Consider the following 19,104-nt stretch of genomic DNA (forward strand, 5'->3'; position numbering starts at 1 on the left):
ATGCACTTTTAAAAATGCTCTCCAGCTTTAGACATCATTAATCTCATGTTTTGTTTTGTTTTTTAAAAAGGGCTGAAATATGTCTAAAATTACTCAGCATTGATCAAAATGTCATTTAAATCATCTGAAATTACTTAAAACTTGTTTATCATGACATAAAAATTGTCCAAAATTACCCAAATGTGTTCAAAATGAGATTTAATCTGTCCACGTGGACTCAACACTTGTTAGAAGTCGTATGAAAATCCATCTAAAATGACAGGAAATTTGTCCAAAATTAGTTTTTATTTTGCTGTAACTTGTTCAATTGTTGAAAAAAAAATGATTAAAATTACTCAAATTTGTCAAAAATAATTGAACATTTTTCAAAGACGACTCAAAAATTCTCCAAAGTCATCTAAATATTTGTTTAAAATGACAGAAATCTGTCCAAAGTTACTTAGTTACAAAATATTTGTTTTTCGCTAAAATGAACAAGTTTCATCGTCTATGATTGTTCTGACCAACCACCATCCAGGATACCAGCGATTGTTTCTATGACTCTCCAGTTCCAGTAGGAGACCACACAAACACACAGCTGCTCTTATTGCCTCAGAGTTTTTATTTCTACAGGGATGTACAGCAAAAAAGACTAACACTGTTGTCGCTAATATCCAAAAAGGTCCTGAAAATCAATTCTAGCACACTTTTTGACAGGTATTAAAAACACACTGGCCTCCCGTCTGGGCCTCTCCTCCTCCAGAGCAACCCAACAACACCTCAGGAAATAAAAACAGAACCATTAAAAAAAAGACGGTGCTTTTTTTGCGTTGGCACAAAGCTGAAGCAGGAGGCAGCAGATGTGGGTCAGAGAGCTTTTAGAAGTCAGTCTTAAGCCGCTCAGAGATCCAGATGTCAGGAATCCGTTTCCAGATTCAAAAACTTCGGCTACGTGACTTTATGTGACTCTGTTAGAACTTTATTAGCCTGCAGATATCAGAAAATGGTGGTGAAATTACATTTACAGAAGCTTTGAAAGGGCATTCTGACTATACATTCTATTGTAACCTAACCCTGCATTGTTTTTTTTTAATTTGAAAAATGGTCAAAATCTGGCTTTGAGTCATTGGAAGTTCACAGTTTTTCACAGTTTGGCTTCATACAATATTTCATGTGAAGATCTTTATGGATCACTAGTCATGTGTTCATGAAATGATCAAACCAGTCTGAAGTGAAACATTTGGACGCTAAAAAAATTTAAAAAGAAAAGTAATAAACATGTCTTTGTGGACTTGGGGAACACCTATGAATACGTCTCCCGGGAACCTTAATGGGAGGTGCTGGATGTGGTACCAGGACTGTAGCTACAAGCCTTCTGGTTCTTGTGGAACCAAAGTGAAGGCGGTGCTTGTATCCTCAACGACAAGGACAACCAACTGCTAACAGCTGGTTGTAGAACTTTGGATGCAGGAAGATTCAACGCTCGTAGAGCAGTGGGACTTGGTCTTCACCCTCGTGGTGTTGCTGACCTTCTAGTTCACAAGTGTTTTTATGGACTTGGAGAAGACCTACAAATGTCGTGTTGAAAGCAACGAGCTGAGATGGTTCACATCTGAATATGAAGCCTCCTGGAGAGATTACATATCTCATCTGGCCCAGGAACGCCTCAGGATCCAGGAGAAGAACTGGAAAACTTGGAATAGGAATGTCTGGATAGCCCTACTTAGTTGTTGTTACCACAACTGGATTCTCGATAATCGAAGAACACTGATGGAATCTAATTATTCACGTTTAATTAACTACTTTGGAGAGAAGAACTATGCTGTGAAGTGTTGTCAATAGGTGGCGCTGTAGTCTACATTAGTCGAGGTAAATGGAGTAGAACAAACCGGACACAAAAACTTGCAAAATGCCAAACTCCTCAGAGAAACAAAGAAACTTTGTTCATCTATGAGAGAATGATGGAGAGAAGTCTTCAGGAAGTGTTCTCAATCAGGAAATGTAAAACTCTTCTTTCATGTCAGATGGTATCCCCCAAGTAAGGCAATGTTGTCTACGTCAGAACTTATCTAGAAAAGATGTTTTCATTGGTTACTGCTGATTTTAGCACCTAAAAAGCTGATTGCAGTGAGTATGAAGATTACAAGGTGAGAAAATATCTTTACTGAAGGTATGAGTGCAGGAAACTCAGATTTCTAGTTCCTGAAGACGATAACTGAAGTTTCACATCTTTAAAGTGAGCTGATTTGATGATTCCTGAACATCTGGTTCTCCGTGAGTTTAAAACAAAGGCGCAACATAATATTTTCAAGCATCCCGTGGCCCAAGTTTGCTTCCCGCCGTTTCATGCCCACCCTCCGTCTGTCGTCCTGGATCTAACTGCGACAGTAAATGAACCGTTAAATCACTAAAAACCTGAACAGCTAATGCTCGTCCTGCCTCGTCTTCCTCTCATCTCATGTTTAGAAGAATAAGAATCGTACAAATTCACTGTGTTTTTTTTGCTGCTTTACGTTCGTTATCTTAAAGCCCAACTCTCCTAAAAAACTGGAAAAATATCTACAGTATCTTCATCTAGATCAGAGGCAAAAAAACGCTCTTTTTCCCTTTTTTTTTTTTGCTTGTGTAAATATATACGTGGGGATGTGGGACTCTGAAGAAGAAACAAAAGTGCACCGAGAAAGATTCACAAGCCATTTAATCTTGGATTTAAAATCATACAAAAGGAGTGAAAAAAGAAGGTCCCAAAAAGGAGCCACAGTTAGTTTCATCTCATTTCAAGTTCACCAGAATAAATAAAGCGCTTTCGTTCCAATGAAGTGACGTCTAAATACAAGATTAACTGACTTGCAGAGGTGAATGTTTCGGGGGAGGAAGGCGGAAGGAAGGCGGGAGGTGAAAAAGAGGTAAGAAAAGAAGAGAGTGAGGATACACATGGCAGCTGTACTGATCCGCTGTATTAGTTTTATAGGGTGTTATTATTAAAGCACTACAGACTAAGCATGTCGGCTGCCGGCCGCTCACTGGGCTTCATTGTCTCTAATATGCAGCAGTGCGCTACGTTAATAAATCACAAACAAAACAACCCCCCAGGCTCCCGGCTAATACATCTGCATAGCGAAAAAAACAAAAAAAACAAAAAAAGAAAACAAATAAATAAACACAGAAAGAAAAAAAATTCCTTCTTTAAATCAACTCCGTCTTCTTCTCAGTGGCTACTGTTTCTCTAAAAGATAATACAGAAGTAGTTTTGATGCAAGACTTGTTATTATTATTATCATCATTTTTTTGTTTGTTTGTGTTTCGTTTTTTAGAAAAGGAAAAAAAAACAGTTTTCTTCGTGAAGCGCACTTCCTACTTCGTCCTCTTGGTCCGGTGGCGGCGGCACGTCGGCCGGTTAGTCGTCGTCCTCGTCGACCACGGGATCCGTGTCCCAGCACGTGATGTCAATCTCTGAACAACAAAAAACACGCAAACACATGTTTATCTACAGTCCGAGATGTTTAGTGCCTGGGTGCTAAAGTGTGGGGACAGGTGGCGAGCTGTGATTGGTCCATTGGAGGGAGATGTAGGAAGCCATTATAAGGTCATTATTTGTCTGTTTCTCATCATACTTTGTCTTTACAAGGTCATTATTGGTCTAATTTGGGGCATTTTGTGTGTTATTTTGGTTCTTTTTGTCTGTTTTTGGTCATATTTTGTCTCTATAATGTCGTTATTTCTCTAATGTGGGGCATTTTGAGTCTCATTTTGATCATTTTACATCATATTTGCCTAGTTTTAAACTTTTATGTCTTGCCTTGGTATCTTTTTGGTCATATTTTGTCTCTATAAGGTCAGTATTTGTCTAATTTGTTGCATTTTGAGTAGAGATCGACCGATATTTGGAAATTTGACGTATATCGGCATCGGCCTTTTTTTAATCCGACCGGCCGATATGAAGAAATCAATTTAAAACTGGGTTATTTCGGTTCAGATGCAGCAGCGCCTCTCTCTCTCCTGCCTGCTGTCTCCTGCACTATTCACCCCGTCCTCTGATTGGTTAAGCGGCAGTTAAGCGAAGAAGAAGCTGTCCTCACACACACTGGAGAGTGAGAGGAAAAGTTTTCTTGTGTGAGAAGCTCCGGACAGAAAACACGTGTCAAAGGTAAATGCAGAAAGCTCTTCCGAAATTGTAATAAACATCCCAGTACTCTGCATCTCACAACTACTACTAACGTTACAGTGAGCAGCAGAATAGCGTAACAGCAGAGTAAACCTTAGCGGCAGCTCTGCTAACTCGTATTACGTCCCAACATGTCTGTGAATTATTTAACCCGTTGCGCTTCAGTGTTCCGCCCACGGAACACTTTGAGATCTGCATAAGCAATTTGCTAAACGTCTGAAACTGCAAACGCGATTATACAAACACTATACGCCGATGGAAAGCTTAGATTCTCATGAATCCGCCGGTATAAACCACTTTCAGATGTGATTACCACAGCAGGTAATATAAACACATTTGTCCGACAAACAACGAATATCCATCCATCCGTTCTCTATACACGGCTTCAACGTACACAGCGCGACTCACATTTCCGGGTTCATTATTACACACAGATGAAAATATTCCACAAAAAACGGCCATAATCCAACCTTGGACATCCAGACGAAACAAGCCAGTAACATATTTTGTCCAAAACATGTCTTGAAGTCGGTATAAATCCACGAATAGGTGTTTAAATGCACCTCGCGATGCGCGTCCAATATTCTCTGTATTTCTCGTCATATTTTATTTACAGATAGAATATTAGCGATTTTTTGTACTGAAAATGGCTGGAATTGACGGCAGCTGAAGACTGCTGATAATATCGAGATGGAAACAGTCCATGATAGAAAAGCATGTGTGTGTGATTAAGAGAGAGTGTATAAAAAACTCAGTTCACTTGTTTTAGGGAGCGCTAAGGTGGAGGCTGCTTAGCTTTTACCATAAAATTAGTTCGTCGATCTGGCTTTAAACGCTCTGCAGACTATGTATTAGCAGTGGGGAAAATACACCGTTCTTTCCGGACAGTAAGCCGTTACTTTTTGTCACGCTTCGAATCCTACAGCTTATACAACGATGTGGCTAATGTATAGATTTCTACGGGCCAGCTTCATGCCGTCAATACGTTTATCCTCGTCAGAATGAAATTACCGAACCGGTCACAGTGGACCAATGAAACTGTTCGAATTAAATCAAACACACTCACACTAAATTCTTCAGATCAGTCATTTTGCGCTGCATGCACACACCCTCATCATGGAAAACACACAAAGGAATGCATATGATTTAGCTTTTAAGTTAAAGGCAATCGATCTGTCGGTCAAAGAAGTAAACAGAGCTACTGCACGTATTTATTTTGAGATCCGAATATTCTAGGGTGACCATACGTCCTCTTTTGCCCGGACATGTCCTCTTTTCAGAGGCTGTCCGGCCTGTCCGGCCAGCGTTTATGAAGTCCTTCAAATGTCCGGGTTTTTGATCCCCTAAATTCCACATAACGTGAAACCGCCGCGCTCTTGAATCGCACTGCAGCACTTAGAACCCATTCTCTTCTATCAGACAATTTCCACTGCACACGCTGCGGAGCACCAGCGCCGCGTCTCTGAAGCGCCGGCGAGCGCCACGGCGCTGGAGATTCACTTCCTCGCAGGCTGACAGGCAGGTAGGCACACTGCGAGAGAGCACTCGAACCGAAAGAAAACGCCGAAACGCAAATGTCATTTCACTGATGAAATGCGAAAAAAAGTACCCCTGTTTTCGTCCGGGTCGTGTCAAATGGGAGGCAGAATGTACAGTCTGCAAAATTGGGACTTATGTCTCTGTAGCTAATAAGAAAAGGAAAAAGAAGGAAAAAAGGACTGTTGACTTGAGGCATTATTTCTATATTTTTTTCATTTGCCATTAGACACATTATTTTGAAGAATGGGCTAACTGAACATTGAAGAATAGGCTACCTCTCTTTTTTCTTTTTGTTTAATATTTTGAGGCATTATTTCTGTTTTTACATAATTGATAATTGGGAGGTTATTTTGAAGAATGGTACTCTACCTCACTTTTCCTAACTAAGGTGTAAGTGTCAGACTTAAGAGAGATGATTATTTCTTATTTTGTTAAACATCTGAATACATGTGTTCCTACACAACTTGAGTCAATAACTATTAAAGACTAGAGCATGCCATATTTGTATGTGACTGATTATATTGTTTAGGAGAATTGCTTTAATTTAATAAATATACTATTTATAAAGCAACTGTTTGTGAGTGTTTTGGGCTATTTTTCTGTATGTCCAGGTAAAGTGTTATTTTCTGGGGAATTCAGAATATCTGTTTAACTGAGTTTGAAGCACAGAAAGCCCCTGACCCACGGAAAACCCCTAAAAATGGGGGGGAGACTGAAAATTTTTCTCACGAGCTGGAAGTGTCCTCTTTTCAGAGAAACAGAATATGGTCACCCGAGAATATTCGGATCCTTATATTCAGGTGCGCTCAATAGTCCTGAAATCACGGTATGTAATGTGGAGAATAGTATGTAGTTAAAGTCACGTGAAAAACTCTACAACTCACGACTACTAACGTTGCTATGAGCTTTCTGGTCCTATGATCTGAAAATGAACGGGAAGATGAGAGAGTAAAATTCTGAAATGATATTACTTTATAAAATCTCTGGAAGCAAGTTTTTATTTACATTTACTAGAGATACTGCTGAGCCTGAGAACTCCTGCACTTTTTGTTTGAAGTTAAAACAAAGTTAAATTATTTCAGTTATATTGAACTTTTACTTTATTGTGAAAAAATTCAGGGAGCTATTATTTAAGTTTTATTTGCATTTACTAGAGATAATGCTGAACCTGAGAACTCCTGCACTTTTGTTTTTGTATGAAGTTTTTTAAAAAAGATAAGTCATTTCAGTTGTATTGAAATTTTACTTTATTTACTGTGAAAAAAATTCAGGGAGCTATTATTTAAGTTTTTATTTGCATTTACTAGAGATAATGCTGAACCTGAGAACTCCCTGCACTTTTGTTTTTGTTTGAAGTTTTTAAAAAAAGATAAGTCATTTCAGTTGTATTGAAATTTTACTTTATTTACTGTGAAAATAATTCAGGGAGCTATTATTTAAGTTTTTATTTAACTTTACAAGAGGTGCTGCTGAGCCTGAGAACTCCCTGTATTTTTGTTGCGTTTGAACTTAAAACAAAGACAAGTCATTGTAGTTATATTTAAATTTTACTGTATTATCTGTGGAAAATTTTCATAGAGCTATTTATTTAACCTTTTATTCAACTTTATAAGAGATGTTTCTGAGTCTAGGAAATTCAGGCACTTCTGGAGCTATTATTTTCTATTTGTGTGATTCAATAAACATGCTTTAGGCATTTCAATGAAGTTCAGTGTTTGCATTATTCAATTTTTTTACGCCAATTTTTACACTTTTACTGCAAATGAATATCGGCTCCAAATATCGGGTATCGGCCTCCTCTAACTACTAATAATCGGTATTGGTATCGGTCCTGAAAAACCCATATCGGTCTATCTCTAATTTTGAGTCTAAGGTTGGTCCTTTTTTGTCTATTTTTGGTCACATTTTGTCTCTAAGAGGTCATTATTTTTCTAATTTGGGGCATTTTGTGTCTCATTTTGGTCGTTTTTGGCCATATTTTGTATCTAAGAGGTCATTATTTGTATAATTTGGGGCATTTTGTGTCTCATTTTGGCCATTTTGTATCACATTTTGCCTACTTTTATATTCTATGTCTTGCCTTGGTATCTTTTTGGCCATATTTTGTCTCCATAATGTCATTATTTGCCTAATTTGGGGTATCTTGTGTCTCATTTTGGTCATTATTGTCTGTTTTTGATCATATTTTGTCTATAAGGTCATTATATGACTGTTTCTGATCATGTTTGTCTAATTTGGGGCATTTTGTGTCTTATGTTGGTCATTTTTGTCTGTTTTTGGACATCTTTGGTTTCTAAAATGTAAGCATTTGTCTAATTTGTGTCATTTTGTCTCTCATTTTGGCCCTTTTTGTCTGTTTTTGGTCATATTTCGTCTCTAAAAGGTCCTTATTTGTCTAATTTGGCTCATTTTGTGTGTCATTTTGGTCGGTTTTGTCTGTCTTTGGTCATATTTTGTTTCTATAAGGCCATCATTTGTCTAATTTGTGGCATTTTGAGTCTCATTTTGGTCCTTCTACATCATATTTTGCCTACTTACTATATTTTATGCCTTGCCTTAGTATCTTTTTGTTCATATTTTGTCTCAAAAAGGTCATTATTTGTCTGTTTCTGGTCATGTTGGTCTAATTTGGGGCATTTTGAGTCTCATTTGGTCCTTTTTTGTCTGACAGCCACATGTCATTGTTGAACTGTTATATAAAACTAAACTGGGATTCATTTTGAGATCGATATATTTACAGATATCTGTAGATATGTCAGAAGCTACAGCAAACAAATCTGTCACTGTAGTTGCAGGAGCTTGTTGCAGATTTGAAAGAGGCTGTTTTATCTCATGGATGAATGCTTTGGGGTTTTCAGTGACATAGGCCAATCCTGAGAGAACACCAGCGGCTGAAGACGGATGTATAATGTTGATGCTGTTTCTTTATAGAATATCAAATGAGACAGAAAACTGCTAAACTGAAGTTAAAACATCTGCATTTTCGGTGTTTCCTTCAGTAGATGAGCAGCTTGTTTATGTTGTATGTTTCCATCAACTACAAACATCCCACCTGGTGGCTTGTTATAAAAAACCGGTGCAGGCTTAGCCGAGGACTCCTCTGATTGGCCGAATTCTTCCTCCTGTGATTGGCTGAAATAGCCCTCGCTCGCCTGAAAGCAAAAAACAGACGGAAAGGTTGAGAAACAAAAAGACAGGGAAGCTGACTTTAGACAGCAGCAGCGTCGACTCGTCTGACCTGAGTCCCTTCCTTCAGCAGCGTCTCCCCATTGGTCATCAGCAGCTGTCCGTCATCCAGCTCCGCCCCCTCCCCGGACGCATGTTGCAGCGCATGCTGGTAGCTGAGGGTCATCTGGTCCGAGCCGGTCACGTCCACCAGGCTGGACGGGTCGTCCTCGGTGGCGGTGCCCGAGCAGAACGTCCCGTCCATCATCTCGTCGAAGCTGAGGAGGGGCTGGGGCCGGCCGGCGGCGGTGGCGCTGGGCGGCACCACGTCGCCCATCAGGTCCACCAGGTTGGAGGACTGGGATGTCTGGTTGGCCGGAGGGGTGGAGCTGCTGTCCCACAGGTCCACCAGGCTGTCGGTTCCAGACTCCCACACGTTGAAGCTGGAGGAGTCGCGGGCCTGCGGGGCGACACTCTGAACGGGTTTGGTGGGCGTCGACTCCTGGACCGGAGGTTTCTGCTCCTGCTTTGGCACCGAATCTGGAGACGACAACAAGGAAAACAAAGACTTAATAACAGTGATTAACAGGGACGGTCTGCACGGTAACGTAGTGGTTTGCACTGTCGCCTTGCAGCTAGAAGATCTCTGGGTCACGTCCCGGCTTTCACGGGATCTTTCTGCATGGAGTTTGCATGTTCTCCCTGTGCATGTGTGGGTTTTCTCCGGGTTCTCCAGCTTCCTCCCACAGTCCAAAAACATGCTGAAGTGAATTGATTATTCTAAATTGCTCACAGGTGTGAATGTGTGTGATTGTTCGTCTGTATATGTAGCCCTGCGACAGACTGGTCACCTGTCCAGGGTGTCCCCTGCCTTCATCCTAAGCCAGCTGGGATAGGCTCCAGCCTAATGAGGATTACGCAGTGTATAGATAATGGATGGATGGATGGATGGATGATTAACAGGGATGTCCTGAGCCAATCTCAAAGATCTGGATCAGGACCAGTGAAAGCATTCTTTGACTGATCAGCTCACATTAACTCCAGACCGAATACTGAAGTGAAAACTAAAGAGTCCAACATTGATTCTTACCCCATTCATCTCTGCGATCTTCCTCTTTGATGGGTGTGGTGACTATTTTAGGAATGGGCGACACGGCAGCCATGTTGCGCTCTGTGCTCGCTTCATTGTCATCATCCCCTACAGGAACAGAGTGGGACAAAGAAAACAGATGGAAAAGGTACGAAAACCTCCCAGAAAAATTAAACCCAAGAACCGGATGTGTTGAACTGACGAGTTTTAATTCTATGTTTGCATCCATCCAAATCTGAACCATTTTCTTAGACTTTACTTCAGTTTCTTTTCTGTAAAATTGTAAAGAATCAGACTCAGTGTTACTTCAACACATCCAGAATCTCAAAAACAACATCAATTTGCCATCAAACAACCAGGAAACACACAGATACAGTCACTGCATCCAGTTCTAGACGTCAGAACCTTCACCAGACCAGTCCAGTGTTGTTCCCATGAATGTTGAAGAAACAAACAAACAAAACCAAAGTATCAAGCTCTATTGTAATGTTCGAGGTCCAGTCTTGGTGTTTAAATGTTTAACTTTGGTGCTCAGAAGTTGTTCTATTGTTAGTTTGTTGGTCAAAACTGAAATATCTGAACAATCATCAATGGAAATGCAAATGAATCCAATGATTTTGGTGACTTCCTTCCAGACTATTTATCCAGTGGAATATCTTGATATGAACCAAAAGGATTGGCAGAAGTTTTGGTCCAAAAAGTTCAAACAGATTTGAGCACACTGTCTAACTTGCAAAGATGCATTTATTGGTGCAACGTTTAAGTGTTAGACCTTCATCAGTTAAATAATTTGGCCCAAAGCCAGAAGCCACCTAAAACAGAGTATGGCTTCATTTCATCCAGGTTCATTTATCAGTGCTACCTGTGTTTGCTTATACAAGTATACCCATAATGCTGCAGGGATAATATGTTCTTCATGTTGGACAGGGTGAGCGTCTGTGGAAAATGCATTAATATGATGTTTTATAACTGCTGTTCACTTTGTCTCATTTATTATCCAATATTACAGTGTGTTTTAAGGTATTTCTTCAAGCTGCAGGTTGATTTACACAATACTTACAGGTCTTGACCCATATTGTGAAAGCATCAGACTTTAAGCAGTTCTTTCCTTAGAGTTTACCCACACCATGTGAATACTTAATGTCTATCAAGGCTTGTCTATATATTATTGTTGACTCTAATGTTCTATATAGTATGGAAATAATGTTTTTTCTTTTGGAGCTTCATACCTCCATAGGGTACGGGCAGTTTGTTCATTGGTGGCGGGGTCAGAGCCACTTCCTGTTTAAGATGGCCTCTGGCTTTGCACCAAACTATTTGCCTGATTGAGGTCTAAAACCGAAACATGGCAACAGTAAATACGCGAGGCAGTGTGGGAAGTTTTGGTTCAAACATTCATGGTCCCTAGAGGAAGAACTCTACAAAAGATGGTGACTTCCTGACCTTAAGTCCGGCACCACTCTCATTGGCATTTTTGCCAATATAAACTACTGTTCAAAAGTTTGGGGTCACCCAAACAATTTTATGCTTTCCATGAAAACTCACACTTTTATCCATGTGCTAACATAACTGCACAAGGGTTTTCAAATCATCAATGAGCCTTTCAACACCATTAGCTAACACAATGTAGCATTGGAACACAGGAGTGATGGTTGCTGGAAATGTTCCTCTGTACCCCTATGGAGATATCCCATTAAACATCAGCTGTTTCCAGCTAGAATAGTCATTTACCATATTAACAATGTCTACACTGGATTTATCATTCATTTAACGTTGTCTTCATTGAAAAAAAATGCTTTTCTTTCATAAATAAGGACATTTCTAAGTGACCCCAAACCTTTGAACAGTAGTGTAAATCTGAAAAATAATGTTTTTTCCTTTAGTGTTCCATACCTTCTCAGGGTACAGGCAGTTTGTTCATTGATGGTGGAGTTAGAGCCACTTCCTGTTTAAGATGGCGTCTGCCATTGCACCAAACTATTTACCTGACGGAGGTCCAGGTCCGAAACATGGCACCAATAAATAAATCTTTGCAAGTGAGACAGTGTGGGAAGTTTTGGTACACACTCTACTAAAGTTGGTGATTTCTTGACTTTAAAACTGGCACCACTTGCCGATTTCCATTTTAATCAATATACACTAACTGGGAGGTAACAATTATTGGAATTTAGACCAGACTGCAGCTTTTCCGTGCACGAAGAAAATCAACACCGGCAAATACAAACAGTAACATATTCCAATGAGAAATGGCATCTCAGGCACCAAAACCAAGACACAATGAAACAGTTGTCAGACAATCGGAGAACATTCACTGATAAATGCCATCAATGTAACAGACTACAGGTGAGTCACAGCTATAATATGTGTTATATGTACACAACACTTCCATTAATCCACAAACGTCATCAATTACAGTCAAGAGAATCACAACAACAACTCTTTCAGGTGTTTGATGGTTTCATGCTTCGGACATCCTGTTCAGAAACCAGAACAAGAGTTCATGAGGGACGTCATGAACACGATAAGATGAAGGACGACATGTTTGACCTGTTAGAACGACACATTTTGGGTTCTCTAGTTCACCTGCTGGTCGAGAACCTCTCATCATCAAACCACCTTCTTTAGAACAGAAGGACATTTCGGCTGCAGCACGAATAAAGACCATTCTGTTTTCTAGTTATTAATTGTGTTTTTTTGTTGGTGTAAGATATTTGTGTTTTGTTTGTTCTGTAATTATATATGTCATATTATAAATGAATCTTGGCCATGTTGTCCTAAGTTTCATGCCAATAAAGCATAGTGAATTGAATAGAAATTCAAATGTAAGTTGAAAAAGCAAGACTGACTGGTGTAAGTAATATTTAATAAAAACTGATCCTTTGCTAAATAAAGAACCAGACTGAATACTCTTTGTTCAAAGAAGGTTGGTAGTACGACGCCGTATTAGAAGCCACAGTACGTAAAAACTGAAATAAAATTACAGAGCTGAAGAAGGAGGTCAGTATTTAGAGAAAAACCGCAGAGATTCAGGTGGTAAACTGAATCACAAGTTCATGACAAAGAAGTTTTTTGGGGTCAAGGAATAACATTGTTGTACTTTACAAGATTGAACCAACCACAGACACCAGCTGCTTTAGACAAACTGATCAAACTACACTTTCGATCAGATTTAGCAACAAGAAAATGGAAAAGAATCGAGCCCAGAACCATCGTAGATCTTGTTTGTATGTGGTTGTAAAATGCATTTCTTTGATACCCAGCATGTCCATGGTGTCCAGCCAACTACTTCCACAAGTACTGAGCAGCAGTTTAAAAGCTAAAAAACACAAATTTTGACAACGATTTGGTTTTCTTGGCAATGCAGTTGAATTCAATGACTGTGCTTGAATCTATGCATGGAAATGTTCCAGCAAAACAACGGTTGTATTCAAAAACACCAACTACTGACAAACATTAGTTTTTAGTACCATGCAGTACAAAACTGTTAAATTGTCCTATTATGCCATATGCTACAGCAGGCTTTTAGCTAACTCTTAGTTTTGGAGGGTCAACAATAGCACAGCTAATGTGTAGCATCTCCTTCTGCTCTAAAAATACCAGACAAGTTTAAAAAAATGTGGATATTGATGAGTTTTACGACAGATTCATCAGCATTGTGTCACACAACGTCACTGCTAAAGTAACACAGGGATCAACATTAAAGTTAATCTCGAAAGTAAAATGTAACTTAATTTATGTAACAAAAAGATGAAATCATACCTGAGACTGTAATAATTAAATGTAGAAATGTTATGTGTAACCCAGTAGATGAGGTAGACTGGTTTCATTCAAACTGGTGATCTTCTCAGCATCTGGTTACTTTGCTATTTTGGTTTTTTTTCTTGCATACTATGCAACACATACTACATTTTAGTCAAATCACTATGTCTTGTTCGTAGTAACAGTACTGGTATGGTAGGCTGATTTGAACAGATCATAGGGGGCACCATCCCTGCATCCTGGGCTTGGTACTGCCAGAGATGGTTGGGATTGGTTGAAATAAAATACAAATACAGACTGATAATGAGGTGTAGTCGGACCATTCTCCAGCTCTGGAGATGCCTCTGGATTGGTGAGACTACTTGTCATCTTATTAAGATGCATTTTATAACCATTCAGGCTTTGAAGACATGTTGCCATGAACTGAATCTATGCAAAGGGAACAGACTGATTTTTAAGAGATAACTTTAATGCTAAAGGAACCACAAGACAGTTAAAAGCGTCTTTGTTAACTGGTGGTCCGGCGTTGCAACTTTAATCTTGGAAATTCAGATGTTTCCCTCCTGACTATGAACCTCCTTTCTCAGCTCTGTAATATTATTTTGTCACATATGGCCCTAACATGCCGTCAAACACTTGGAACACGGATGAACTGTTTTTTTCCCCTACACCCAGCATGATATTTGCCACTACATCACCTACAAACATGCAATAAGAAACACTGAGGATCACAAAGGTGGTCTGCTTGATTTCACCCGTTAACTACATTAACTCATTTCATGTTTTGAATGGTTGACTCTCCCTTACATTTAATGGTATCTTGTCATCCACTTTTCTAGCTATCTGCCTTCAAATAATCAAATGGAGGATCTGTATTGTATTTCTAAGAGTTTAAACTGAATGTAGCTAGATTATCTTTTCGGTTCTTGGACATGTTTCACCTCAAATCCAAGATACGTCACCAGTTCTAACTAGTAGAGAGTTGTGGTTAAACTGCCTAGGGAGGGATCTAAGGACTGCATTATAAGTACCTGATAAGTGGTGTTGTATTTACTGTTTAGGCTATGACAAACCTATCTTTCTCAATGGATTTTCCTTTATGCTAGACATTTGGACTTAACCCTTCCCAGACATTTTTACCACCATTTATCACCATAAATACCTGGAACAACCCATCAGTCAGTTTGAACAGAAAAAGTTTCTTGGATTAGAGGTAAAGCATCTTCAAGAACTAAAAACAAGTTAGTTTCAACTGAAACATTTAGAATTACCAAGAGCTGGATGATAAAGAATCTATGAATGCGATCTTCTTCTTGTAACATCATTTAAAAGTGACTTGGAAAAAAATTAAACAGCGATATGTTTTTCTAGAAACCCACAGTGAAGGAATCTGCCACCTTTAAAGGCAGAAAATTCACACTTTCGATAGAAGGTAGCCAGACTTTCTTTTCAGCTTTTCGTTTCAACTCTAGTAGAGAGTTGTGGTTAAACTGCATGGCAAGGGATCTCAGGACTGCATTACAAGTACCTGAGCAACAAGTCATCAAATTCATACGACCACATCGGTCGTATGTAACGTGCACCGGAATACGACCCATGAGAGCGTATTTACGTTAGCGCCCCTACGGGGAAAAGGAACACATTACGGGATTTAATTCAAGAAACGGCTTTTCCCTCGCGAAACGGCTTTTTCCTCACTTTCCCAGCACGGGTTTAGGGTTATGGTTAGGGTTAGGGTGAGGGAAAGGGATAGGGATAGTATTAGATAAAAGTTTGTTCATGGTGACGTTTCACCTGCAACACCGGAGTGTCGATATTTACTCAACCGCCAGAGGTCGCATAGTCAAAACGTAACACTCGGTCGTAATACGGGCGTGTACAGACGACCTATGTGGTCGTTTTTGATTTGAGGGAGGACAGACTGACCTGAGAAGTGACATCGTTGTCACTGTTTAGGCTACGACAAACCTTCTATCTTCCTCAACGGACTGTCCTTTATCCTTTAGACACTTGGAATCATCCCTCCCCAGGCAATTTTACCACCATTTACACCTACAAATAAATACCTGGGACAACCCACCAGTCAGTTCAAACTCAAAACATTTCTTGGATTAGAGATGAAACATCTTCAGCAACTAAAAAAAAGCTTAGTTACCTTCTACTGAAACAATTAGGAAGAACAAGAATCTATGAAGGCCATCTTCCTCTGTCGCACTAACAGCATTTAAACATTTAAACTGCAATATGTCTTCACAGTGAAGAAACCCACAGCGTAGGAATCTGTAGCTTTTAAAAGGCAGAAAATTCACAATCTGGGCAAATAAAACCAGATGATACCACCAGACTTCACTGGAAATACCCGTACTTTCTACATTTAGGTGACCTGATGATCTAGCTGTAATAAAAACTCTCTAAGCTTTGGAGCTCAAATGAATGTAGGGAGTTGGATCCACCTGCAGTTAATGGGCTAAAACGCACAAAACCACCTTTATGGTCGTTAACCTGAATGACAACAGCAACAACTTCCACACTGAGTCGAAGGTGAAGATTTTCAGTCAAACAAACTGAGATGACGTTCGGCTCGACAGCATCTCGGACACTCACAGGTCGGCCATCGGTGAGGGTTAAAGGCAGCAGGAGGTTTGTGTTTTTGAGTGTTTGTGTGACGTCCAGGATCAGAAGAGCAGAGAGGTGACAGAGAAACCAGTCAGAACAAAGTTTATAACTCGGACAAGTCAAATCCCTAAATTCAAACCAGAAAAACATCAGGAACAAAAAACAAGACTGGAACATTTACAGAAATAATCTGACATCAGCAGCCGACTGGACGACATCTAAAGGATGGAGACTGAGGCGACGACACACTGACGACAAACAGCTTTGTGGTGAGCAGCCATGAAGGAGGTTTAAGGAGGTCGGTGAAACGCTACGAATCAGGAAAACCTCAAGGAACCCTGCAGGAACCTTTACCAGTTTAGTTCAGACAAAAGGAACCTTATTAAAATAAGATCCTGGTTGATTGTTTTTTAGTATTTTGTTAAGTGTCGGTCGAACTGACACTTTACATTATTTTACAAAACATTATTGGGATTAAGAAAAGATTCTGTGATAAGAAAAGTGAATCTAAAAAGTTCAAAGTGGAACCTCAAATTGCACGAAATGGGTCTTGAAGGAATCTTTCTATGGGAACTGTTGTGAACGCAGAAGGTTCCTCAAAGCTCTACTACTTCTAAGAATGTTAAAAAGTTTCTCTATCCTATTTAGGAATGTCTAATGTATCGCATCAGATTTCTGTTCTTATGTTTGGGGTTAAAAACACAACAACAATAATAATACAAGCTCAAAATGGAGCCCCAAGCCCCCCAAAATGGCTCTTTGAGGAACATTTCTATGGGGTTCCTTGAGAAACTTCTGCAGCAGGGGTTTCTCAAAGAGCCATTCTGAACGCGGAAAGTTCTTCTATAATGGCAATAGTGAAGAGCCCTGAAAGGTTCCTCACCATTGGTCCTGCTAATTCTAAGATTTCTGTACTTATTTTTGGGGTTTCAAAACACAACGACAACAACGAGTTCTTTTGGGAAGGAACCATATTAAACTCCAAAGGATCTGCAGCAGTGATAATAGCGAGGAACCCCAAAAGGTTCCTTGAGGTTCTTCTTCTACTTCCAGCTGACTTTTCTGACTTGATTTTTAAAGTTGTTTAATGTTACAACTGCATTTAAAAATATACAAAGGTCCCAAATGGTGAAGAAAAATAACTGAAATTTAGATTTGTTCTCAGAGGATAAAGCAGCTGCTACTCTACATTTTTATTGTCTAAGAACCAACAGTGTGTGAAGGTGGAGCTAAGTGGCTACATGCTAAGCTACGCTGCTGATGCCTCCTAAAAACGTCATGTTGGGGTTCCACAAACCGACTGTGTTTCCTCCACGTTTGGGTGTTGGGGTTGATTTGGTGCCAGGTGATGAGGAGGAGCTAGGGGACTGTGGAGGATTTCAGTGGATTTTAGTGGATTTCAGTGGATTTTAGGGGGTTTTAGGGTTTTTAGTGCAGATGTGAGGGACGTGAAAGTGTGTAAAAGCTAGAAGTGCTAAAAGTCAAAATGATGAAAATGCATGTGAAACTGGTGAAACAGAGGAATCATGTTTTTACTGTTTTCACCAAGAATCTCAAGAGACACTGTAAAAAAATGAATTAACAATTAGTATTTAACTGTTTGGATAAATTTACTGTTATTTTACAGATTTCCCTGTTTCGTGAAATAACCGTTAATATCTCGGAAAATCATGGAATAAATGTATTCATTTACATGTTAACCATTACAAAGGCAAAAACTGAAAATAATGTCAACATAAAAAATGTATTTTTAAAATGGTTAATAGTTCTTTTACTTTTGACTAACAGTTCAATATTTGCACTGTAAATTAGAAATTTTTTACAAATATTTTATGTTATTTGAGAAAAAAAAATATCTATATTGGGAATTGAAAAATGGCAAATTTTGGTAAATTATCTTGTAAAAGACTATTTAAAATTGCATTCATTTACATGTTCATGTAAAATAAAAACAGACCAAAACTCTGGAAAAAAATTAAAATAGTGATCTGTTTTTTTTTACAGCATTCAACCCTTAAGTTACACTAGTTCTTGCTGTAATGATCTCGGCATTTTTTTTAACATATATTTGCATTTTTTTCATTGTTTAGTAGTTTTTTAAATAGTTTAAAAAAACTAGTTTACAACTGTAACTTAATTTAATAAAGTTAATGTTATTTTACATGTGTTATTAACATATTTTAACCATTTTTGTTAAATTACAGCTAATATCTAGTAAATTCACCCCCCAAAAATATGTTAACCATCAAAAAACAGGTCAAACCCTGATGTATCACATCAGCTCTATTTTTAAAAATGGTAATTTCTTTCTTTTTAAAAAATATTTTATTTAACTTTTGTTAAAAAAATAAAATAAAAAATGGCCTGTTGTGTGATGGTTAACATGATTTATTTCTTTTAAGCTTGACTAAAATTACACTTTTTTAAAACTGTATTTAAATCTAAAAAAAACACCATTATTTTAAAGATTTTTTGTATTTTCACTATTTTTTAAATAGGTTTTAAATAAGTGTTTTCTTTTTATATTATTTAACTGTAAAAAAAAACGTTCTTTTACAAAAAATACTGCTACATTACAGATTTACACAGAAAAACAAACAAACTACTCTAATTTCATTGTTTAAATCCACATAACAAATGTAGAGATTTTTTTTCTGTATTGTCACTATTTTTACAATATTTAATAGATTTTAAAAAACAAAAAACTATTTCTTTTGTCCTCCTTGCTGCCAGACTTTCACTTTTATTTTTATAAATATCTAGTTTTTCTAGTGTGGATCTTGTTGTGGAT

General features: G+C 38.6%; 1 protein-coding gene across 5 annotated transcripts in view; it reads right to left on the reverse strand.

Moving 5' to 3' along the window:
* Positions 1–581: 581 nt before the first annotated feature.
* dbn1 (drebrin 1) overlaps positions 582–19,104 on the reverse strand; it is a 142,680-nt gene continuing 124,157 nt past the window's right edge. For 2 of the 5 annotated variants that reach the window (XM_022206907.2, XM_022206904.2), the window contains 4 exons: positions 9,939–10,028; positions 8,922–9,388; positions 8,736–8,835; positions 582–3,432 (listed from right to left, as the gene is read on the reverse strand). In XM_022206907.2, the coding sequence (XP_022062599.2) occupies positions 3,377–3,432; positions 8,736–8,835; positions 8,922–9,388; positions 9,939–10,028 (713 nt within the window). In that variant the 3' untranslated portion in view covers positions 582–3,376. Of the gene's footprint in view, positions 3,433–8,735; positions 8,836–8,921; positions 9,389–9,938; positions 10,047–16,301; positions 16,374–19,104 lie in introns of all 5 variants that reach the window. The other 3 variants (XM_022206905.2, XM_022206903.2, XM_051937406.1) reach the window with 2 other exon arrangements.

The sequence above is a fragment of the Acanthochromis polyacanthus genome, chromosome 17 (genome assembly GCF_021347895.1).
Source record: "Acanthochromis polyacanthus isolate Apoly-LR-REF ecotype Palm Island chromosome 17, KAUST_Apoly_ChrSc, whole genome shotgun sequence".
Lineage (NCBI taxonomy): Eukaryota > Metazoa > Chordata > Actinopteri > Pomacentridae > Acanthochromis > Acanthochromis polyacanthus.